This window comes from Gymnogyps californianus, chromosome 7 (assembly GCF_018139145.2).
Source record: "Gymnogyps californianus isolate 813 chromosome 7, ASM1813914v2, whole genome shotgun sequence".
NCBI classification, from domain to species: domain Eukaryota; kingdom Metazoa; phylum Chordata; class Aves; order Accipitriformes; family Cathartidae; genus Gymnogyps; species Gymnogyps californianus.
The window spans coordinates 1,752,395-1,777,233 of NC_059477.1; the positions used below are offsets into that span (position 1 = coordinate 1,752,395).

At 46.2% G+C, this 24,839-nt stretch overlaps 2 protein-coding genes across 2 annotated transcripts in view; one reads left to right on the forward strand and one right to left on the reverse strand.

Annotated features, from left to right (window-relative positions):
- Positions 1–1,186: 1,186 nt before the first annotated feature.
- On the forward strand, positions 1,187–6,020 carry LOC127018241 (anterior gradient protein 3-like). Its single transcript, XM_050899734.1, has 7 exons — positions 1,187–1,325; positions 2,370–2,433; positions 2,823–2,875; positions 4,078–4,154; positions 4,647–4,710; positions 5,443–5,526; positions 5,971–6,020. Exons 1-7 carry the CDS (start codon positions 1,187–1,189, stop codon positions 6,018–6,020), a joined length of 531 nt encoding a protein of 176 aa, XP_050755691.1.
- A 1,105-nt stretch (positions 6,021–7,125) lies between these two features.
- Positions 7,126–24,839, reverse strand: part of LOC127018237 (ubiquitin carboxyl-terminal hydrolase 40-like) — a 42,916-nt gene continuing 25,202 nt past the window's right edge. Inside the window, 13 exon segments of the mRNA XM_050899729.1 lie at positions 7,126–7,770; positions 11,788–11,862; positions 12,460–12,524; positions 14,153–14,189; positions 14,995–15,081; positions 15,743–15,831; positions 17,493–17,552; positions 18,255–18,312; positions 19,070–19,196; positions 20,159–20,478; positions 21,648–21,718; positions 22,893–22,977; positions 23,730–23,901. Coding sequence (XP_050755686.1) covers positions 7,756–7,770; positions 11,788–11,862; positions 12,460–12,524; positions 14,153–14,189; positions 14,995–15,081; positions 15,743–15,831; positions 17,493–17,552; positions 18,255–18,312; positions 19,070–19,196; positions 20,159–20,478; positions 21,648–21,718; positions 22,893–22,977; positions 23,730–23,901 — 1,261 coding nt within the window. The 3' untranslated portion in view covers positions 7,126–7,755.

Consider the following 24,839-nt stretch of genomic DNA (forward strand, 5'->3'; position numbering starts at 1 on the left):
TCGTTCAGGCAACAGAAGCAAGCACCGAAGTTGAAAGTCCAAGTCCTGCTGGACCTTAAATACAGGCAAACGCTGTTTCTTCAAAACGTGCCAGGGAAAGGCATTCACACAAAACAGCGTTAGAACAAGCATTCCTCTGGTTGAGTAACCAAGCATTAGAAACCCAGGGGACGCCGTATTTCCAGCTCTTCTAAAAGCCTGCCGTGACCTCCTGGGCTCATATGAGCCCACCCTATGGGACACCAGAAAGGGGTCCTTACAAGGAGCCCTTCTCTTACTCAGCACAAGAGAGCAGATAGAAACAAAGACCACAATATGACTGCGTGCGGAAGCAGAGCTAGGATTTCCTAACAGGCCGGTGGTTGGTTCCACAATGGAAATGACAGTCTTTTTCACTTGATCCAGCAGAAGCTTTGCAAAGAGCGATCAACCCTCCATGGAAAGTTGGTGTTTCGCTTCCTTAAAACTGGTGATGGGAGAAGACCATCTCCTTAGGCTGTGACACAAGCCCTGGTTAGCCCACAGAGTTATGCCTTTTCTCCTTGCATGGCCCTTTCATTATGCTGCTGTTCCCTTTCACTGTGACATGGTTCAGTTCATACCACGTTGTTTACACCGTGATTTCTTATTTTCTTTAAACACCCCCCCCCCCCCTTACAGGAATGTGCATTCTGCACCACTCCTGGCGTGAAGGGTGTCAAGAGAGCTGTAGGCGTCCTCTCTGTATCTCTCAGTTTGGCTCTGGGAGACTTCACTGTACCTGGAGACCCACAGTCCGCCCCCAAGGAGCTAGGTGTGTCTAGCATAAACTCTGCACGAATGCTTTCATAAATCGATACACCTTGATTAAAAACATGCACGTTGCCAGGCTGATCGAAGAAAGCTTTTGTAAAAAGGTTGTTCTGCGCCTTGGCGGGAGCAGGATATCCTGGAATTTCAGCTGACGTCCATACCCAGCTATTGTGCAAATACAGAGGTATAAAGAGACCTTGCCTCCCCTGGGCCAGAGGGGAGAGGCTGCAGCAAGGACACCCCTGTCGAGGCATCAGCAGGAGCTGCCGGGTGAGAGACCGGTTCCAAGTACCTGGCTCTTTATGAGACTGTCTTGTCAAGTTCTGTCTTGTAGTTGTCAAGTTCTGTCTGCCTGAGTTGATCCTTTCTCTCTCAGTTGTTGCCAGCCAGAAGCATGCACGCCTTTCTGCTGCTGTGTTCCCTCCTTCTCTGCAATGGCGGAACGGTGGCTGCACAGAAAAAGATCCAGAAGCTCCCTGACGAAGGGGAAGAAAGCCCGGCTCAAATACGGACCCCGCAGACTCTCTCTCGAGGTGAGTGACTGGGATGCTTGAGGCAGTCCTGAAGCACCCCTGTTTCCCTCTGTCACAGTGGCTAGCACGCACCTCCACCCATATATCCGGGCAGGCAAATGTCCGAGAGCAGCGGCTGGGAGATTTTCCCCGCCGTGTTCCCATTCAGAAGCAGAAGCCCAAACCGACCTTTCACAGGTGCCATTTCCACCGTGGCCAAGAGCACCGGTGCGTTCAGCAGGAGAGAAGTCCTCACGCTCTGTGCTTGGGAACAGGTCCAGGTGCTTTGCTCCAAACCTGGGCTGGGGACGGAGCCGAGAGCCAGGCTGTTACACCGGCTGCTGATCAGCTCCTGGATCAGCTTTGCAGAGCCCGAGCTCAACAGGCAGCCCCACCAGCAGCCCCTGCCCCTACAAAGGCATGCTGTGTACGCAGGAGACCGTAGTCTCACAGCCAAGCTGCAGCCAGCTCAACCCTTCTGCTGTCCGCTTTCCTGCCAGCATCGTAGGTCAGGCACGGGCAGCAGGTACATCCTCTTCCTCGCTGGGGTCTCCTTTGGGTGATACGGGGCACGAGCGGGGTGCTGTAGCCATTGGAAGGGGCTCCAGACTCAGGGCCAAGCTTCGCTCCATCAAGCGAGATCCAGGCACCTCACGCCAAACCCACCCTTGCATCCCTCGCCCCCAGCCTGTCGAGCAATCCCTTACCGCAGGAAGCCGTACGCAAGCAGCAAGCCTGGTTCGGCCCTTTGGGAGGGCGGACAGGTTCAGGGAGGAACTCTGGGCTCCAGCTTTCGAGTGGCTGGCAATACCTGTCTGTAATCCTAATCCAGCACCTGAGCCCTAGCAAGGCTGGGCTTTCACCCCACTTCCCTGTCACCCGGTCCTTTGCACCTTTCTGTGTGGGGCTCTCCTGGTCCCCAACAAACCACCCTGAGGGTCCGGATACCCTGAGGAAAGGTGCCTAGTTTGTGCCACCCGATTACACGTGCGGTTCCAGCTCCCCGTTCAGCAGAACGGCCTCATCCATACTGACCAGAAAATTAACTAAGGGTGCTCTCAACAGGCTGGGGAGACGACATTGAATGGGTGCAGACATACGAAGAAGGTTTAGCACGATCCAAACACAGGTAAACCTCAATTCTTGTTATGCCAGTTCATATGTTTAACTGCACAGAACAAAGCTGTGCTCTAACATGATGCTCAGACTGCGCCTTGTATCTTGCAAGCAAGATACAAGTTGGGTTTTGCTGCACGGTACGGAGGCCGAACAAGATTTTGGTGAGAGCTCACCTTTTGGGAGGCGAGGAAACGCCCTTGCAGTGCCTCCAGCGTTACCTTCTCGGCGATACGCCCCTCTATACGTGCCCGTGCCCACACCTCCCTGCTAGCCCGGTTGCTATTGCTCCTCGCAATGTAAATATATCCCTGGAGCAGCTCAGTGCCTTAACACTTTGCAAGTGCGGTCTGTAAAAGGTCTGAATCGCCTCCCCACTCCTTTCCTGCAATGTCGTTTCAGCAAGAAGCCACTGATGGTTATTCACCACTTGGAAGAGTGTCCTTACAGCCAAGGTGAGCAAAGCAAAGCCTTCCAAACCACCTGGGGGATCCACATCTGTCAGGGCTCATTCCTTACAAAGCATTCCAGCACTTGGTGTGAAGCCCTTCCAGCACATGCAGGGAAAGGTGGAGAGACAGAAAATCCACTGGGGAGCCTTGAGAAGAGCTGGGGAATAAAACAGTCATAAAGTTTTTCTGGGCAGTAAAGTGCTCTGGGTCAAAACTTCCCTGGTGGAGCCAGACGGCTACGAAATAGGCAGGTAGAGACCCAGCTTTCCTCTTTTATCCTCTCGCCCACCCCTGATCTCCTGTCAGTTCTCCTTCATGCCCACTCCCAGCTCCAGTCCTGGGCCTTAGCAAGCATGGAAATCATCAGCTCGGGTGCTTAAAGCTTGGGGAAGTTGTATCCCCCCCCAAAAGAAGCCTGAAAGTAGACTGCGTCAAGCCAGCGAGGTTAGGCATCGCGCCGCCTCCATTGCCTTGTTTGATACCGTGGCTTTGAAATTACAGGTATCCTGCAAGCAGAGCGAGTCAGGCACCAGGGAAATTATCTTTATAGCCTCATATTCACCGATTCACAGGGACTGCAACATGCCTTTAGCCACGTATTTTCATCTGCAGACAAGAACCTTAGAAGTGCAACAGTTTACAGCATTGGAAAGCTCAAATCATCTTCTGGCCTGCAAGAGCATCTGCTACCCTCTGCTTTATACGCTTTCCCCTTACTCTTACGAAGCCTCCTGCCCAAGAGCGTGTCAGACCCCTCGCTAGCACTTGATAACCTCCTCGGTTATCGAGAACAAAGCGAGGTTTGTCAGGGAAGTCTGGCCCCACCATTTCTTATGGAACTTCTGGAAGTATTTGCTCCCCCAAATGCATACAGCATAAATTGGGCAGACGACTCCTACGCTCTGTAGTGCAGGGCCACAGACGGCCGAATAAAGCCAAGCCGTAGGCGTTCATGCCCTCTTCAGCCACCGGGAAGGAAATATGTCCGTACACCAGCATTTCGGTTTCTCAAGGACTAAATGCCTTTTGCATTTTACTTTACGAGAAGCAAGGCCTCCAAGCTCTGGGTGACATGTGCACATCAGAAAGCAGTGCCGGTCGTTTACTGGTGTGTTTAGGATCAATATAAAATGATGCAAAACCATGAAAAGCAGCGATCCAGAATTTTTTCCACCCAAATAATGTATTTCCCTTTTTTTTTTTAGCTTTAAGGAAAGCATTTGCTTCTAGCCCAGAGATCCAGCAGATGGCTCAGGAGGACTTTGTCATGCTCAATCTGGTGGTAAGTCTGAATTCTAAAATATTAATCAAAACATTTACCGGGGACTGGAATAAGCCATATTAAAAGCAGAAATGGATTCACTTTGCACAGCTTTGAAGTTGTAGTTGAAATTCTCTTTTTTTCTCCCACTTTCTCCGGGGATGTACAACAGGGTTTGCAAAACACCTCCGCAGTTCCTCCTTGGCGAGGGGGCAGGGAGACACTTCCCTACAGGCATACACATACTTATTGGTATGGAAATCCCATTTTGTATACTCTAACCACAGGTAGTATTCTGATACAAGGAAAAAAATACTCAGTCATCAGGCTTTCCGAGTTACCTGCCTGAGCTTTCTGTCCTCATCCCCAAGCATTGAGCACGGGGCAACCTGGACAGAACAGGGAAACTCCGCATTCGATCACATCGGAATTGTTAGTTGTTGGTAGACGATTGAGTCCATTTCTAGCGCTCGGACAGTCGCCCCTCACTAAGAGGCTATCTAACTCCGGCAGCATTCCAGCAGCGATGACAACATGGCGCCCGATGGCCATTACGTCCCTCGGATCCTCTTTGTGGGTGAGTCTCTGGGGTCAGGGGAATAATCAGGGCAGCCTTTTTTCTATACGGTCCCCATGGAATTCACGTTGCTCCGAGTAACAGCTCTTATTCTTTTGAGCACTAAAGCTGTAGGAATAACGCAGACTTTCAAAAGGAACAGCTTCACCAGAAAAATCAAAATTGGGCCTTATTGCAGAGTACTTGTTTAGCAAGCGGAGCTTAAATCAGGCATCCAAACCCACTACCATCTTTTTAAAAAGAGGACCACGCCAGTCTGATTCCACTAGTGGAAGTGAGCAGCATGTCACTGCTATTAACGGCTAAGATCTATCCTCTAAAAGTTTGGTCCTGCTTACGTGACACCGTGCCGCAACATCTGAATACGGCCTCTGACTCCGAGCCTGTCCAAGGGCAGAGCAAAGGCCCATCACCGACCGTGACCAACAACTATACGGAAGGCAAATTGACCATAAACTGCTGGGGACGAAGGGGACGATGGGCAATACGCTCTTGAGCCACCAGACGAGGCTTGTACGTAGGGGATCTGCTTGGGGTGGGTTTCAGAAGCAGATTTCCTTCATTAACGTACAGCTGCTGAAAGCCTGGTGCTTCCAGATGTACCTTTCCGGCCGTAAAAAGGCCAAATCAACACCATTTTAAAAGGCTTTTATCCTCACAAAATTATTCGCCACCGCCCCACTTCACAAAGCCGGAGTTGCTAATATCTTGTACTTTTTTTTTCCCCTCAAGACCCTTCGATGACAGTTCGAGCTGACCTGACTGGCAAATACGGGAACAGGATGTACACGTACGAACCAGAAGATATTTTGACCTGTGAGTGACATGGGCACTTTTTACTGATCCCTTTTTAACCATCTCAAGTTTATACAAGACCGGTGCGGTTCAAGGAAGAGGCTATAGGAGAACCTTGAGAAATGCTGGCTCTATTTCTGCAGTAAAACCTGCTCAAAGCCCTTTAGCAACATGAATGAAGGAAATGCAGTGCACGTGCCTTCTGGGGGGGGGGGGGGGGGGGAAGCTTCTCCCAAACCAGTGTCTGGATATTTTCTAGAAGCCAGTCGCTAATTCCAGTGAAAACCTGTTGCTGAGACAAAATAACTAGTCAAAACTACTCCTTAAAATTGAAGAAAAAAAAAAAGCTATTACAGACCTTTTAGAAGTCTAGCTATCCAGAGCGGCTTTAATTTCTGACCTTCAGCTGTGTAGCCGTAGGAATCTTCCCTGTCATCTTTGCCATCTTCAGTGCTTTCTCCGCAGTGATTGCAAACATGAGAGAAGCGAAGCTGCTGCTGCACAGCGAGCTCTGAGCCCGGGGCAGGACCCATCCGCACACGCGGCCTGAGACGACAGCCCCGGGAGTGTCGAGAGGCACGGCACGGCACACGCCTGCCGTCCTTGCGCCTTCCCTCGCAGACCTTGGCGGAGAAGCCACCGTCACGAGAACTCCGCGCGCCCCACGGTGCAGCAGATCCTCCCACTGGTTTTTAAGTAGCAGTCTATCTTAACGACTTTATGATTATCGTTAATAGAGAAGAACTTCCTTTCGTAGTGTTTACAAACTCTTCTTTACCCCAATTAGCAGCGTTCTGAAAAGGATACTTCGATTATTAATACATTTTCTAAGTTTTTCTTGTCTGTGCTTAGCTACCCTGTACTTGTTGCACTCATTGTTCCACAGCACAGTTACTTTTTTTCCCTTTTTTTTTTTAAGCCATAAGTCTTTTAGTTTGAAAGCCTTTTAGTACAGTAAGAAAAGCACGCGACTATAGTCTGTATTAAGCTAGGCTTTGTATTTTCATTGCGTTGTGAATTGCCATGCTCACTAATGTGAATTTCAGAAAATTGTTTTGTTATTTGTTAAAACTTTTGCTGTGTAATTCAAACAACGAAAATAAAGGATCAGCTCTTTTCCTTTCCAGACTTCCTTCCCTTGTCTCCCTGCATTATTTTATGCGCAAGGCCGAAATAAAAAAAAATTGAGACTCTGCAGAACCGTTCCTCAGCAATCCGTGTTTCTTACTCTACGAGAGCCACAGTCCTCTAGATGATTTATGCTAGTTCCCTTGAAAAACAGACCAGATCAATATATCTGTGCACAAGCTAGGAGCTGAAATAACGGGAAGTAAATACTAGATCATGCTTTCTAAGAAAAGAGCACAAAACACCGCAAGCTAAAAATCACTTTAACTTGCGTCCCAAAATCCCAGCCCTCCAACTGAAGCCAGGTCTTTGCACAGGGCAACCCCAGCCGGGTCGGGGAAACTTCTCGCACAGAGATGGGAACGCTGTCTTCGGAACAGACTGGAAAATTAAGGCTTAATGAAGGTTTTGCCCCATCCAATCTTAGAAACCAATTCACGCCGTTCCCGATCAATGTATCGGTGAGACATACATAGACAAACCAAATGGACATCTAGAAATGACTTTTTATTTTGTGAAGAACACTTGAAAAATAAAGACGAAAGCTTTTCCAGGCTTTGGAATATAACCGTCATAAACTGTGGAATCACAAAGACTCCGTTTTAAAAAGGTGTTCCCTCTCCCCACCCCCCTTTTTAACGAACTCTCTCCTTGCGGAATGACCCACAGTAGTTTTAAGGAAGAAAAATACGCATTTTGAGCCAACATTAGAAATAATCCAAGATTGGTTCAGTGCAGGCGCTGCTACATTACACTTGAACAAAGGCACATACTAAAATCCCCACGTTAGCACTTGGAATCCGTCTTTACATTTCTCCAAACGTCGTGTTTTCGAGAAGAGGCTGGAGTTATTAAAGGCAGGTGGGAAGGCTGAGCTCAGGACAGCTGTCCAGCAAGGAACTGGAGGAATTCAAAGGGACAGCAAAGTAAGTGCAATGCCACGGAACAACCTGCGAACGCAAACCTTTCTGGCTTACCTTAGGAATCAGCACGCGCGATCATTTCTGGCTCGCAAGAACACTTGTGGATAGGGAAGAAGGCGGCGCAAAGTCAGACGGGGAAAGCAGTCGGCTGCCCTCACCTCAGTCAGAAAATCTATCCATAGAACTAGGATTTCAAGATTCAAGGGAAGCCTACCTACAACCGAAACAGCGAGGAAATTAAAAAGATCCCCTTCTTGAATGAAGCGGCCTCAGAAAGCACAGAAGCACCTGCTGAATTTGAGAGAGATGCACAGAAATAAATATTAATCATATGCTTCAAGGGGCTTTGGACTTTCTTTTTTTTTTGCTGATAGCTGAGAGTGTCAGTTTTTGTCTTGAAGCTGTCTGAAATACCAGAATGTTGTTAACCTATAAAAGGTAAATGAGAGAGCTTCTCACGTTAGCCACAATTTTAGTAGCCTGCTCTACTGGTATCTCCTACTACAGAATCTGCTCCACATACAAGGCAACAGCTTCAACGTTTACGGTAGCCCCCAAAAGTGACTTGTAGTTTGCCCTCTCATTAACACAGATTTAATTCAGGATACTTCAGGCTATGTTCAAAAGCGATTGTTGAACAACGGCTTTGCTCCTTTCAGAACAGGTTTCTGGACGTTCGTGCGGTTCAGCACGGCTCCGCGGTGTGTCTGACAGCAGACTTCACTCGATACGGCAATCCGTTCGCCCAGGTTCCCAGCCCCAAAAGGCAAACGCGTTAGATGCCACCAGCACGCGACTACTGCACAGAAACGCTCGTGTGTTATCTTCCACCGTTCCGTTGTCACCTTAGCATTCAAAACACGTTTAGAATTTGATTATAAACAATGAACTCCATTCAGAGTTTGGGTTAATTTGTCAGTACTAGCTGTGCCCAAAGGAAATTCTGAACCTGATGGGAAATTAAGTCACGAAGAGTCACGTACAGTGGGGGAAACACAGTTGAAGTATTGGAAGTGTTAGAAAAGTTTCGATAAAGATGCTGAAACGTCAACTTCTGGTAAAACCCTGGTTCCCAGCCGCAGGGGTAAGAAAAATACGGTCTCTCATCAGCTAGTTACACGCGTTCTCAATCTGGAGATCCAGTCTCACAAGCATTGGGTAAACATTTGACTTAAGAACCTTTGATACCGACTTCAGCTGGTAGTCAGCCGCATACATCCCCTTCTGTTACGGAGGCCGTAAGTCAGCTTTGTGACACCAAGAGAAACTTTTTCTTCTTCTCAAATGCAACGAAGAATAGGAGAACAATCGAAAAGATAAGAAATGAGGGAAAGCCCTCTGAATAAGAGTACTCAAAATAAATACAAGCCTTTTTCCCCAGTACAATAAAACCCACTTAAGACCAAACATCAGATCTGCCAGATTTTTTCCATCCCTTTTGTTTGTTAATGAAGCTTATGGACAACAAAAAAAGCCCTAGCAACTTTAAAATATAAGGTTACTGCACTTGTTGTTCCGTATCACAGAAGGTCTGCAGGTTTTAGAGCTTGACAGATTCTGGATTTGCTCTTCTTTGAGCCAATTTAGTACACTTTGCCCAGAGATTTCCACATTTCCTTCATTCCTGAAATCTGACTCCAGCTACTACAGATTTAGGTTTCTACAGAAAGAGACAAAAGCAAATTCTGGTATAGCTAGTAACTTCAGTGATCAGAGATGGATCAGTTCCAGTTTGTCCTAGGACCCGACTGATGTTCTTGTTGAAGCTATTCCCTTGCCAGCACCGCAGCCCCAAGGACGCCAGGCCCTCTCCACCCCTCTCCCTCGGGGCTCAGTGCAGAAGAGATGGCACCTCTCCACGCTCCAGGGGCAGGGGGCCGGGAAGAAGGGCCCACGCAACACCTGGCAATCGCCAGTTCTTTTAGGGAGCGCTGGGAGATCTCGCGCAGGGTGGCTGCGCCTCCCTTTCCCGCCTGCGGGATGTCGGGATGCTTTGCCCCCTCTCAACCGCTGTCGGGCACGGGGGGCTGCGCCACTTGCAGGGAGCCGGGTGGGTGGGGGGGGGGGGGTCACCGAGGACCCCCGCCCTCCTGGAACACTGTTGCCACCATCCCATCCAGGGCACCCCAGGCATGGGGTGAGGAGGGGGCTGGAGCCCAGGGCACGTAAGGGGAGGTGGAGGGCAGTCCCTGGGCCCAAGGGGCAGCAGAATGGCACAGGGGAACGATCCCCAGGAAAGGGGCCCTTAGCCCCCCTGACCCTCCTCCTTCTCCCACCTTAGGGCATCTTTCAGGCCACAGGCCCCCATCTCCCAAAACAGCCATATTTGGCCACGCTCATCGCCATCACAGTGGCCTCCTGATGTCACAAGCCACCTCACTGCGTTCTGTTCCGGGCCCTATAAATACGGGGACCCCGGCACCCGGCCCACAATTCGCTGAGCGTCGAGGTGTCCTCTCATGCCAGCAATGGCTGGCACCAAGAGGTCGCACAGCGGCAATGCGGGTGGCTGCCCACCCTTGAGCAGGAGAGAAGAGAGGTGGCTGCAGGAGCCGTGGAGGAAGAGGCGGCGCTGTAAGAGGGGAGGCACCATCAGCCGCGTGGTAGCGATGGCCATCGCTCATGCGGCTGATGGTGTGGAGCCAATGGAGGTGGATCCACCCGAAGACCAGGAAGAGCCGATGGAAGTGGATCCACCTCCAGCATGGCCCCCCCGGCACCGCTACACCCTGCCGGGGCTCCCCTCCGTGACACCACACCGACACCAGCGCAGGAGCGCCCGGCCAGCGCCGTACCGCCGGCCCTGCCTCCGCGCCCGGCGTTAGCTGGCAGGCCCAGCCTCCACTCCCGGCCATCCCGTGGGCTCACCCTTTCCACCTCCCGGCAATCAGCAGGTCTTCTGTTGATTGCCGCGGGCAGCGTGAGCCCTTCTCTCCCATTCCCCTCCCCTACCCCCACCCCTCCTGAAGGGGTGCCATCTCCTCTGCTCTGAGCCCCAAGAAAAGGGGACCAGGCGACATGGCTTCCGCCAGCCTGCTGTGCCGAGGCGACAGGAGTCGCCCCTCACAGGGACGCCGAGGTCCCTGGCGCCTGGAGGTGGGGTCCCTTCACTCTGAGGACCAGGGCGGTTGAAGAGGAAGCCAGACCCTCCGCGGCGGTGCACGAAGAACAGCAACAGATCGAGCAAAGGAGTTAGAGAGACAGCGGTTCCTCTGGAGAAGCAGAAGACCACAGCTCTGCCAGGAAGAAGGACTGGCCTTCAGCATTAAGGTCCCTTTCCAGCTGCTTCACGAGGAGCTCTTTTCAAGACTGTTTATTGCCTAATTCTTAAAAAAAACAAACAATAAAACAAGACAACGAACAGTAAAGGTGCTTTCCTCCTCTCTCGTTTGGTACTCGGGCGACTGCCCCAGCCTCCTCTGTCCCCTCCTGGTCTCCCCAGTCCAGGAAAGAAGACACTGATGGGTGGGGGTGGGCCCAGCCCAGGGCCCTGGAGATGGCGAGGGCCGGGGCACGCGGCGCACGAGGGCAGGCTGAGGGAACTGCCTCTGGTCGTGGGGGTGGCGAGACCCTGGAGCAGCTTGCCCAGAGAAGTTCGGGATGCCCCGTCCCTGCAAGTGTTCAAGGGCAGGTCGGACGGGCTCTGAGCAACCCGGTCTAGTGAGAGATGGGAACTAGGGGATCTTTAAAGGTCCCTTCCAACCCAAACCGTCCTATGATCCTGCTGGAGGTTTGTTAGCAAAGAATCCTTCCGTTTGCATAACCATCGCTGACAAGAGGGTCTCCCAGGAGGGCCCTCCATTTTCAAACGCCATCCTCAGTACAAATCGGAACGGAAGGCAAACACTTCAGTTCCTCTATTTTTAACATTTGGTGAGGAAGCAGTAGCATACGAGTTGTGCCTTCGCAAGAACCTTGCCTGCCAGAAATACCGATTTCCTCCAGGTCTGTCGACCTTAACACACTCCTAGGCAAAGAAGCTGCAACGGGCAAGCCTTTTACTACAGAAGTTGAAAGAAGAATAAATATAGACAGACTAAGAACATTATAAATGTTGACCGAAATCCAAAAAGCTGTAAAACTGCAAAAAGCATTGTTCATTATGGCCGACCAGAATTTTTTTTGACCGAAATATTTTTCAAATGAGCAAGAGAAAAAAAAGAAACGACTACCATATTCAAGGCTCCAGACACCGTCAACTGACTAAAGAGCACCATCTCGCTCGTTTTACCTTTGCTGGAAGCTTTCCTTCAGTTATAACCAAAGTATCTCCTCTGCAAACATTAAGTTCCTTCAGAGTGGCATTCTGTAGGAAGAGAAAGCACAGTACACTTGTAAGTCTACACGTTCTCGTGCTTTGGTTCCTAAAGTAGATGTTGGTGGGTTCTTAAGCCATGCATGCCAAAGATCCCAGGTGTTTTCCTTTCCCACCAAAGAGCACAGAAATAGCCATTTAACATCCACCGCTTGGAGACAGCTTTGCAGCAGCACACAAGGATTGCACCTACAGGAGTCTGCTCTGCAGCAGTCCTTCCAGGGCATCCTGCTGAGCTGTGTCCTTCCTTTGCACCTCCGCAGCTGACCAACTGACCCCTCATGCTTCTGTGCTGATGTATCTTTAATGCCTGGTAAGCCTAGACTTTAGAAAAAACTATGTGCATAGCCCATACGTCCCAGCCCCTGAAAATAAGAGGCAGGGGCACAAGATTCACATTTTAACCACAGGTATCCCACCACTGTCTTCATAAGGCCCTGTGAAAATAAAACAGGGTGTGCACTAAGCTAGCACACACAAAAACACCACGCATTTGCTTTAATGCGGCTCTCTTCAGGGAAAGTCTCTACAGAAAATTGGGGTAAATAAACGACGGCATGATTCAAGTCAAAAACAGGATCCTCTTACTTCCTGACTTCATGCTTCCCCTGCTTCATAGCACCAGTCAACCCTTCTCAAATGCCAGTTGTCACCTACCAAAACACAAAAACATACATATGGAAAACTAATTAGCCAACAAAGCTGTTTCAAAAAAAACATTACAAAGCTCTTCATAAGTGTTAAGGGGTTCTTTTGCTTGGTTTTTGTTTGTTTGTTTGTCTCTTAAACACAACTCTGACAAACGGAATGAAGTATCACCTTCATGTCCTTCTCCAGACCCTCGAAACACTTTGCTGCTTGGAAATGGTCGTCTTTGATTTGCATAAGCGTCTCTTCCTCACCTACCTAATTAATTTCCCTGGTTTAAGAGGAAAGCGAAGGAATTCCCATGTCAATTTACTATTTGAATCAATGACAGGCTCGTTAATATGAAAACCATAAGGAAAAAAGCCAACTTCCCCTCCCCAGCTGTCTACCAGGGGACTTCACACTGGAGCAAAAAAAGATGGTGTCGTCCAGAAACGACAATGCTTTAGATTTAGCACCTGTATATAAAGCGCACCAGGTAGAGAAGGAACAAATACAATTGAACTTTTTAATTTGACCAAAATAACGATGAAAATGCACTTTATTCTTTGCAAGGGACAAAATTTGACTTTCATAACTAAAAAAACCCAGAGCCTAGAAGGAATCTCATCAATACATTCGGGGGGGGGGGGGGGGAGAAATACCTTGCAGTCTTTTTAAACAACAAGAACATCAAAATCCACTGACGTCTGACATGTCTTTGAATGAGAGCAGTCAGATCACGAACCTCTACACAAGGCCAAATTCAAGTGTTCAAAAATGGTAGTATAAAAAAAGCAATAAAAACAGAACCATTGTTTCTTGGCAGGAAACCTACACTATAGGGAAATGGAAAAGATTGTTTATTTCAAGACATTAACAACTACTTCAGCTCATCCGTACATGTACACAAGAGCACAGTATTTAAGTTGCATTTGGGCTACTCAATGTATATTCTGACAGTCATGTCTTTCAGGTGAACTTTTATGGTTTTTGGAGCGTGGCTGAATTTGCAGCCATCACTCCCCACTGGAACACATACTCAGGATTCGATGAATGTTTAGAACAAAAGCTGGAAAACAATGCCACCCCAAGTCTCTTCTCCTCCTTCCCCCCCTCAGCATCAACAGAAAGAGATGTTCAGCCAGGAAATTCACGTGTCACGCTAGCGCTCTCTATACCTCTTCCTTCATCCTCACGTAAAACCTTAGGAACAAGAACCGCTACCACTCAGATTCCCAAACAATGGCCAAACCGTGACCTCATTTTGAATAACTTGTTTTTGCAAAGCGACCAAAAATCATTTTTTACAGTTAATCTCATGCAGTGGTTCCCACTACGACAGCAAATCTTATCCAAACAGCCAAACACCTCCACCTGCACATGCACCCAAGCAAATCGTCCAGCGACTGGGGGTTTGCCATATTTTGATCAAATAGAAAGCTTGAAACTGATTTTCAAGAGCAACTGCACAGCTAGCTTTTATCAGAGCACGACTGCAACTTTGCAATTCCTTCCCCTCCTCTCATTACAACGACACATAGATCCTTGTAGCAAACTTACAAGTTGTAACTTTTAGGGTAGCAAGAGCTGACTTGGAAATCTGGAAATTCCTTTTAAAAACATCATTAAATAACAATACAACACAACTAACCTGATAATCCCGATTTTTCCAGCATTAAATTTAGACACTGAAAAAAGAAACATACGGTGAGACTTGTCTCAGTGCACAGGCTGGGAAATATAAAGTTTTCAGCAAATCTACACTAGAATTTTCTAACATAAAAACTGACTGACTGATTCCTGGTCAGTTCCTAAAAACACTATCATTACATAGGCATGGTGTATTTGAGCTATATGTTAAACCCTTCAAGAATGAGATTGTTTTCAGGCAAGAAGTTTACTATGTCAGGTGAGTCAGCATTTACAAACTGTTTAAAAAAAAAAAAAAAAATCTGTGCTGTCAGTTTGTTGCTTTAGTTGAACAAGTTCTGTCGCCCAGTTTGAAGATGCACCTTTTACAAATCACACCTGCAAACTCAACGCTTTCCAGCCGCTACTCATCGGCGCTGGCACTCTCTGCCAAAAGTCTGGACTGGCAGTACCGACAACTGCTTCCTTCGCTCCGTGCACAGTTCTTCCTGACTCCTCTCACTCCAATTCTGTGCATTCAGAGTCTGATGAGCTACAAGGAATTGTGGCAGGCTCTGCCATGACTGCGTATCATTCTGAGGACTGCTGTGTAGAAAAGGAGCGGCTAGCCACGCACGAAGCAGTCGGGCTACGTTCATTCTTGGGAAAAAGCAAGGATGTCTCTTTACTGCTTGGTGAAAGATCAAGGCACTCTTCCCCACCGGCCTTTTGGAGCTGAAACGCTTCCTTTGCCTCGGTGTCTCTTGGCAGCCTGAAGTGACGCACGGGTGTAAGGCAAAGTTCTCCAGGAGCAGCAGAGCTGACCCAGGCATGACAAAAGCTTTTAAAAGCAGCTTGACTTACCTCTTTGACAGAGGCAGTCTCTTCCACAACTATCTCCATCTCCGGGCTTGCGTTTTGGTCACTCCCAACCATAAAATATAAGAACAGCTAAAAAAGCAAGGAGAAGCTATCAGAAGATGTATTTAAGTATGGAAATACTGTGAAATAACACCCCCTAATGCACACATATACCAGCTATTGCAAGTCTGCCATCAGTCAAACAGCACTGCAACTCCTTTGGGCTAAAGCAAACAATCTAAGCAGGACAAACAGAGGAGCACGTGCAATTGAGTTATGGCCATCCGTAGAGCTTCATTAACTGTCTCTACCACTTGTCTGCTGCAAATGAGAGAGAAAACCTGCCAGCACTCTGATCTTTAGAAATATACAACTATTTTTTCCCTTACATATTTACAACTTGTAGATATATCAAGAGCAATATCCCCCTTTTCTTACTTTATGCTCTTTACAAAAGTATACGCACATCAGAGCACAGAAGCTGGACAACCACAGACGAATGAGAAACGATTTACCATTAGTCATATGAGCTACATTAACTGGTCATATATATGCTCTTGGCCTTCTGCAACCCAGATAAATAGTGTGAGCCTTCATGCCGATAGGTATAATTCTCAGTGTCACCGAGCATTTTTTTCCATGCCGTTTACAACCATTACCAGAGTAAAAAGAGGACTACGTGAAACATTGGGAAATGTAAACAGAGCGTAAAAGCAGCACGAGACTCTGTTCACTCACACCGCTACTATACCTGAGTGGAAGCTGGAGCTTTCCCATGACACAGCCCTAGCAGGCTTCCCATTTTCAGTTCCGCTTCCTTGACGGTATAATCCTCAGGCACTTCAGGGAGGACAAAACCAAGCACATCAGAAGCTGCTGCTTCCTGAAAATATCCATTCTATTAGGCTGCTCTTTAGAGTAAGATAAAAATGTTCAGTGACATTCCGAGAACTTCACTTCCACAGTGCTGACATCAGATCTGTAAGCCTCCTATGACAAGAGCAAAGCAACATTTGCTTAAAGGTTCCTCCCCACCACCTCTTGTATATGGGGTGAGAGAAGCATTTCGGTTGGAAGGGATCTTTGTAGGTCGTCTGGTCCAAAGCCCTGCTCAAAGCAGAACCAGCTTTGACGTCAGGTCAGTTCACTCTGGGCTTTTTCCAGTCAAGCTCTGAATACCTCCAGGGATGGACATCTCCCAGCCTCCCAGGGCTCCCTGTCTATTGTTTGACCACTCCCAAGGTGAATTCCCTTTCCCCCACCATACCAGCGGGAACTTCCCTCGCTGAAACTGGGGTCTGCTGCCTCTGATCCTTTCCATGTGCTCCTTTGAGAAGAATCTGGCTCTGCCCTCTCTATAGGTCCACCTTAAGGAGTTAAAGATGGCAGTTACCCCTCCTCCCCACAAGACTCTTCCTCTTCAGGCTGGAAAAACCCAGCTGCCCTCCTCTTTCATGTCTGCCAGCTCCCAAACCATCCCGGGTGCTCGCCTCTGGACTGGCTCTAGTTTGTCAGGGCTTCTTTCTCATGCTGGGGAGCCCCCAAAACGGACACAATCCTCCAGATGTTGTCTGACAAGCGCCGAGTGGAGAGGAATTAATCTCTCCTTGGCTTCCTGGCTGCGTTTTACTAATGCAATCCAGTAGCAAAATAGCAAAGACCCAGAAGACGCTTCCCAGCGAGCACAAAGCTGATCCACTCCCTTTCCCACCACTGCCCCAGCAACGGCACCAGCAAAGCTGGGGTTCCTTTTCTGCTGAACACCGCCCATCAGGAGCACAGTTACACAGTGACACGTGGTATTGCATGCTCATCTAAATCCAAGAGCAGGCTATGGCATGAACATGTTCCTCCACTCTTCGGGAAGCAGAAATCCACACGTTATTCAGTGTGCTTCAGACATCACAGACACAAGCCGCCTTCTCATAGTGAACAGGAACCTCACAGTGCTTCCTCCATCACCACAGCACTCAGGTTTGCTGCTCAAGCTGTTCTGAAATCCAGCCTTGTGCATCAATACTCTAACAAATACATTCAGTCCATTTTGTTTCAGGAAATATAAAAGTTAGAAAGACATGGAACAATGACTCTGCTTCCTGGAACATCCAGAAAGTTACTCTGTAAATGGATTAAACATGATTCAAAAGAGATCATTTAGAGACTTTTCAATTTATAAAATCAGTATGGGAAACAGAACTTCCTGTTAATTGCCACAGTCTTGAAGGACACGGCCAGTGGTCAAGACGCAACGGCAGCTATGCTAACCAGTTCTACTCATTAGGGATACAAGTAACAAAACCAAGCTGAACATTGAAGTTTAACCTCTAGCTTTGTACTGGTACTGTCAATAAACAGTAAAACTGGGAAAAACCCCACACAACTGCTTCAGTTAAGTCTGGAAATCAGTGGAGTTACGTGTGTGTACTTCTCCCAGGAAAGGACAAAGGGAAGCTTAAAGTCTCCCAATCGAACTTCTTACCGAATGATGATTAAATAAGGACATTTCCCTGGAGACAGAAGTTTCCCATTTCCGCTAACAGGTCTAAGACAGCTGTCATTTGCTGTAACAAAAAGGGCAGGAAAGAGAGAGAGATCTATCAAGTAATTCAAATAAGAAGAAATTTGGCTCCGAAGCTTAGACAGATAACATGGTTAAGATTAACGACAACAGGCTTCTCTTAGAGGCCTCCCTCTGGAGGTATTGCATCAAAAATACAGTTGGAGAGAGATTCCTCGAGACTTCATGAACAGTCTTAGTTGTTATCCTTTCAGTGAAAGATTACTTTCTCTTTGAAGGCAGCTGTTAGCCACAAGCAGTAAAATACCACAAAACTGACCAAGTGCTTCCAAAGGTAAAGGCATCAACAAAAACTTTACAGAAAGAAAACTGGAGTGTCTTAAAGAAAGGAATAAGGTTAAAAAAAAAAACACCAACAAAATCATCTTCAATTCTGAGTGTAATACTTTAGTAAGACGACATGATTATTCCTACTCAAATTGCTTCTGAAAAATAAGAGCTTCATAAAATGTATTTTATTCAAGACTTACACCCTTTTTTTTTTTTTAAGCTAGGAAAAATAATCATTTTATTCAGAATCCGATGAATTTTAAGTCCTCTGCACCCTCTTTCTTTCCAAAAAAAACCCCAAAAACCCCTAAGAGCAATGGATTTGCTGTTTTGAACAGACTGATGCAAAAAGCAGGAAGCCAGCCAGTAAATTCTAACATTATCAGATCTAAAAGTAAAGCCACTGAATACTTACCTAGTTCCTCCTCCAGCTGAAGCTCCCGTATTGCTTTCATTTTGATATCTGACATCACCTAAAAGAAAGCAATATTAACACCTCCGATACAGAATGCCAGGAACACTCCTGCTCTTCAAATGCCAGTCCACAAGAGGCAGCCTTCACTTGAAAGGCATCCTAGTTACGTTCTTATTCCTGTTAACACTATACACAGCTGAGAAAAACACGTCTTGAACATTATCATACCAAATATATATAATAAATAAGTGCACTGATACCATAACACACTGGTGGAAGTTTTCCTTAAAAACAGTATTCCAATGAAAATGAAGCGGTATTTAATTTTTGGATTTATCAGGAGACTAGTATTTCACAAACAGTAATTCTGTGAGCAAAACTAAGTAATACTTCATATTTTCTGTAGCAGGAAATAATTTAAAAGGCAGAAAAGGTACCCGAGAAGCCCACCCCTTGGGGAAAACCAGCATTTTTTTCCCATCCTGTGCTGAAAGCAAGAAACAACACTTTCCTCCTCTTTTAGCTTTTGTTTACTGACATAGCCTCAAACACACATTTACAGGATGGTCTAAAAAGAAAATGGTTTCGCACTAAAACACACTAATGTAGACTGCACTGGTTTAAGTTCCCAGCATTACAGCCTTCTTACACAGCAGTCAAAGTCTTCCAGCACCTCTGAGCTGCACACTGTTTTCATCACAGAAAAACTTCAGCCCCAAGGCTGAGTCCACTCCCCATTAATTGGCCCACGTGCACCGGCCAAGCTTTTCAGGGCAACAGCCTGTGTTCCATCCCTGAACAATCACACTGCTTACTGTTTCAATAGTGGCTGTAATTTTAACGTGTTGCTCTTCGTCATCCGTTCTGCAGAAGTTTTGAACTTGGAGCCAGCTGATGTCATACGTAAAAGCAGTCAAATTGCCACTTGACACATTCACGAAGCTGGAAGAGCGAGCAGTGCAAAGACGGTCAAAGACAGGAAAACTACACGCTGTCTGGGCTAGATCGCTAAATACCAAAGCTCTCAAATAAACCGATGATGCCGAGGTCATTAACAGGGACGCATGTCACAGAGTTAGAGGCCTCAGGCAGCATCCAGGCACCTCTGGGCTGGTTACTGAATAAACCAGTCAAAACTATGTTTTGGTAACTGGCTTTCAATGGGACTTGAGCTTCTGAAGGCACTTCAGAGTCTAAGTCACTTTCTGAGGCTGGATTTAAGGCTCCTGGAAAAAAAAAAAATATTGCAAAAGTATATCTAGTCATAACTAAAATCAGAGATTTTTCTCTGTCTCTCTGCTACTGCATAGAAGCACAGAAACAGTTCTTGGTGAAGAACCCTCTCACTGCTTGATTTCATCTCCATTTTTCAGTACCGTTTCAATTAGGAAGTCAGAATTTATGTAACAAGCACATACCAGCACCTTCGGAAAATGGGAACCTAACCTCAGGGCTATACGCTGGGAAGTGAAAAGAGACCAGGCATTTGCCCCTGGCAGCTTTGGGTTCAACTGGGAGATTCAGCAGACCTGCATACTCTTCTGACACTGCTCTGTTCTCTCATCCTACCAAGTCCCTCGGGGAACCACACGACTCAAACCTCAGAAATTCAGGTTATGCCAAAGATGTGCCAGCACACTGGGCACAAGTGGTTCTCACTAGGTTTTTCCCTGTACAAGTGGAAGTCAAAGGATGTGACTGCATCTGCACTTCAAGAGGAAAGAAGTATCTCATAGTTGATAAGTACCTGATCCCCCAAATTTAACATTACATTATCTTGAATTCAAAAGCTCAAAGCGACAATTAGTTAAAAGAATATAGAGAGAGAGCTAGAATAATTTAACGGAACAGATTTTGCCAAAATTGCTTTTTTGTTTAATTATACTTGTAATCAAAACGGTTACCTCTGGTCATGGCTGTCTAAGATTAGTACTGAGCACCCATCCGTCAGACCAACACTTTTGACTGTTTCCTTCATATCTTCTTCACGAAAAACTTCCCAGTTCTTGCCTTCTTTATCCGGTCCTGAGCCGTTCTTTAGCATGATTCCTCCTGATGGTGCTAAGGCTCTGCGCAGATCACCCAGTTTTGTGCTGCGTGAAAAGACGTGCTGCGATTCTGTGAAATGCTGACCCTTCCCTCCTTCGTTATACTCCGCTAAACGAAGAATGTTTACGACCACAGGTTCATGATCAGGGCCTGTCATCACCTTTGTACCACCAACCTGAAGTCAGGAACGCAGTGGTCATCAGTAAAATACAGAAAAGACTGGACAGCAATAAATGACAGCAATAAAATTACTGAGACAAAAAGATGGACCCTCTCTCCTCCTTAGAAAGAAACCACCTTTGACCACATGCCTACTGAACAAACAACTAGAGTAACTCAGAGGTGGTGGGAAGAGAAAACCTAATGCTAAGGTCTGTTCCAAGCCTGCATGTATAGTAAATGTATCGTAACTGTAGCTGGGAAACCAGTGGACACTTGGTCTCCATCAGATTAAGAACAGAGGAATTTAGCCCCTCAGCATATTAAAGAACTACCCAAAAGTGTGACTGAGGCAGATCAAGAGAGGCAGATTTTAAAATCTGGCCTTTCTGATATTCAGCCTAGGCAAAGAATATAGTTCCTTGCCAAAGACAATTTCAGCACGCAGGAAGCTGGAGTAGTGAAGACCATACCAAAGATACAACAACGACAAGAACAACTCTGTTACTAGATGTTTTCTTTTGGATTTTTTTTTTTTTGGGGGGGGGGGGGGGGGGAGGAATAAATCAGAAAGAAAATGTATACTTTTACAACAAAAAAAATCTTTTAAAAGTAAAGTTTTATTCCAGTACAGAGATGGAATAAAATGCTGTGTTACCGAACCACTGAGGCAAGCATTTCCAAGTTAAGCAGAAGCCTTAGTATTAAAAGGAAGATGCAACACTAGAAAAGGAGCACAGTATTTCAGGGAGACCACACACAAAAGTAGTCACTCACAGTTCTAATTTTATATGTGGAATGATTCACTACAGGGCATAAGTTTTTGTTATCACATTACTATCAACTGATCTCCTTCCAAGAGGCACCAGGTGCTTTCAGAATATACGCCAATGTAACCAGCACTGGGTATCTACAGGCACCTATCAATCTGACCACATCGCATTCTGCAGAGTGTAATTCTGTTTATAATTTTATCAAGCAGCACATTGTACATCACTCAAGGTATAGTGACAAGCTGCAAAAACACAGTGTCCTAGATGAGGCTGAAGCGGTGTCCCCAAAGCCAACGTTGATATGTCAGCAGCACATCTGCAGAACAGATTGGTATTTCCAAAAACATGTCTGGAGACTGCGTGTTCTCTCTTCAGAACTGACAAGGAGAGAGAGGGTATTTGGGTCTTTTACCTCTTTCCCATTCCACACAAAGATGTCTGCTCCATCAGCCAGCCCAACGCCATCCAGTGGCAGCTCATCTCCTAAAAAGGAGCAAATCATTAAGTTCTTGCCCCCCACAAAAGCAGGGTCAGCTGGTAAACTGAAATACGCTGGCACGTTCTACTCCGGCTCAAGCGTATCATTACAAAAGCTGCTGTGCGATCAGCATTTAGAGGGAGTAAGTTAGGGGTCCCTCATGTAGCAAGAGCAACGCAAGCGGGCACACACCCCTACAGCACTCTCACTGAGGAAAGAGGGCCGCAGCACGAAGGTTTCCATTCAATTTCCCTCGCAAACTGAGGCCCAAGTGAGCACTTGGCAAAGCTGCTTGATCAGGATTATCGACACGAGATTTAACAGTGAATGAATAGATCTAAAATAAAAAGGCTGGATTTCATAAACGAGCCACACACTGTACATTCCCAGCCCATTCTTTGAAATACTAATGCCCATGCTGCAGTTTCTTTTACCTTCCTACCATAAGCCAGATTCAGATTTTTTAAAAGTCATTGTCATGTAAAGAACTGTACTAGCATCGGCACATATATTTACAGCAGCTATGAGTGCCTCTGCATTTTGATGTCAACATCGTGGAACGTTGGGTTATGTTCTGGTAGAACCCTAATTTTCTGAAACAGACCACAAAGACTATAAAATTTAAAAACGGCTGAATAGGCTTTTGAAGACGAACACCTAGAATTGCGTAACAATGCAAAGCTGGAGACAGAACTCATGATTTTAAAATACTAATGTACTCTGAATAAATTAACGTACTCTTCAGGTCAGCAGTTTCCTTTACAAAATTCCTGCTTCAGCTTAGGTCTAACCTACATTTTTCTTTGCTGTCACCCTGGCTCCTCTCTTCTGTCCTCTCCTCTACCTACTAGGTAACTACTGTGAAAGCAAACATTCATAAGCAAATGAAGGTCATCATACAGACTGATGTATTTTTGTCAGCACATGTGTTTAACTTGCATAAGATCTGCAGTCTGACTGCACTTCACCACAAAGACTACATCTAAAGGTCTCAAACCCCTTCATTTCACTGATAACAGTGTCCTAAATAACTTAACAGCAGTGGACTTGCACGGAAGTTTGAGTTTGAAGAGTGTTCAGTGATACACGTCTCCAAGATGTTTTACATATGAAATCCTCGATGTCTGCAGTAAATACAACACATAAATAACGTGGAAGCCTTGTATGTAGTAGCCTTACCATCAAGTATCTGGTAAAGATGCAGTCCTGCCGGTAAAGGCTTGGCAATACTGAGAATCATGTCTCCTTCCCAACATTCCAACATCTAATTGGGAAGAAGAGAAAGAAAAAAAAATTTTTTTTATATATAAAACACCAGCAAGCAATAACTCCCATCACTCAAAATTACACCTTTGCTGAAAGCTGTTACAGCCTGGCTACCAAGCTCACTTTGACACTTAACAAGTCACAGCTATTTACTTCAACTGGACACTAACCAAAGGCTGTGAGGTACAGGAAAGCAAACAGTGTTTCCTGACATTAAGTTAGCTTTGATTCAGGTCTCTCTGAAAAAGCATTTTATAAACTGTCATATTCCTTTAACGTAGTAGAGAACAAATGCAAAGATACCACATTCATAGTGAAGCTAAATATTTCTTTTCACTGATTTTCTTTTTTCTAAAACTACTCTGATTACTTCGTTTTAAGGCCAGCTAGCTCCTTGAACATACAAAGACAAATCTGTCACAAACTGAAATGTGAAGAATAAACCTGGACTTCTGCAAAGTGTCAATCCATGCCCATGTACATGCTGCCTAAATATAATTAGCTTATGAGAGCTTTAAAGTCTCCATAGTTGAAGTTTCATCAATTTCATGGCTTCTTCAATACTTCGAGAACAGACCTCCAACCCATGTTTCCTTCTGTGTAAACCCATATAGCTTTTAGCCCCCTAAAACCACATTTACTGTTGAAAGTTTCTCATGGAGATAAAAATTACGGCATAAATACATTTGTAAATGTTGTTGCGGCTCAAGTAAAAATGAAGCGTTTGAGTTCATTTAACACAGCAAATACCTGGAACACTGATTGTCGAAGCTCTCCGAGCGTTTTTCTTCTATCAATAGTCAAATCCACAACACTCTCTTTCCAAGTACGTGAAGGATGCAAAGCCCCATGGTGAAATTTATAACAGGAGCTCAAATGGAGATGTAAATCAATGCCGTTGTTTGCCGAGTCACATTCCGCTCTTTGAAAGAATAACACAATTATAAACCGGTGAATTTAACACCAACAACCGGCTCGCTTATCTCAGAGACGCTTCTGTGCAGTTGTCCTGGAACTGATACCCTCATGGTTAAATTCACTGTCACATTTCCCCCTCCATCAAGGGGTAGGCAGAGAGGTGCTCAAAGATGACAGCGATTTACACGTTGTACGTAAACCTCCTCCACAGAAGCACCGCAACAGTACGTTCTGTGTGTTTCTACACCTTGCTTCTACCTTTCTAAACAGAAGGGCAAACTTCACCTTTAGGGACGCGGAGACTGGAGGTTTTTTCAGGCTACGTTCCAGATCAGTACTCTGCTAAAATGCAGAGACAGAAAAACTGCATGGAAACTGAGTCAGGACAGACACAGCCGTGCCTTCCTCCTTTATACCTGTATCCACTTCTACCAGCTAAATGTAGCAGCAAATACGCTGTTTAAAAACAATCAAGGAGTGAAATTTGCACAGCACAGATATATCACACAGGACCTGGGTCTCCTGCGTGCGTCTGTATTTGGATAGCTTAACTGTGATTCAGGCGTATCATCAGTTCTGTGTGTTCCTCAACAGAAGGAAAAGTTGCAACCAACCTGAATACCACTAGCTCTTTCCTCTACGTTTCTAGCAAAGGATACCATTGATCTGTTGTTTCACAGTAAAGCAAGTCACTCCCCCTTCTCCCAAGGAGAACTCCCTCGACAAACATCATTAAGATAATGTAGTCCATTCGCCTTCCAGAATGGCCCTGATTTTCACAAAAAACTGGTACCATTTTACACTGTCAGTTTCCCTTCAAATTCTGTAGAGCGCCTAGTTACACCACTAACAGGGAGGCAGGGAACTAGCAGAAGGCAGAATCTGGACATACACGTTGTATTCCTCGATTAACCTCTACGACATTGAATCATTTTAGTATCT

Coding starts and splice junctions, on each gene's coding strand:
- LOC127018241 (XM_050899734.1), top strand. CDS start 1,187: ATGCACGCCTTTCTGCTGCTGTGTTCCCTCCTTCTCTGCAATGGCGGA. Junction 4,155..4,646: donor TTGTCATGCTCAATCTGGTG/GTAAGTCTGAAT, acceptor TAACTCCGGCAG/CATTCCAGCAGCGATGACAA. Junction 5,527..5,970: donor ACCAGAAGATATTTTGACCT/GTGAGTGACATG, acceptor CTTTCTCCGCAG/TGATTGCAAACATGAGAGAA.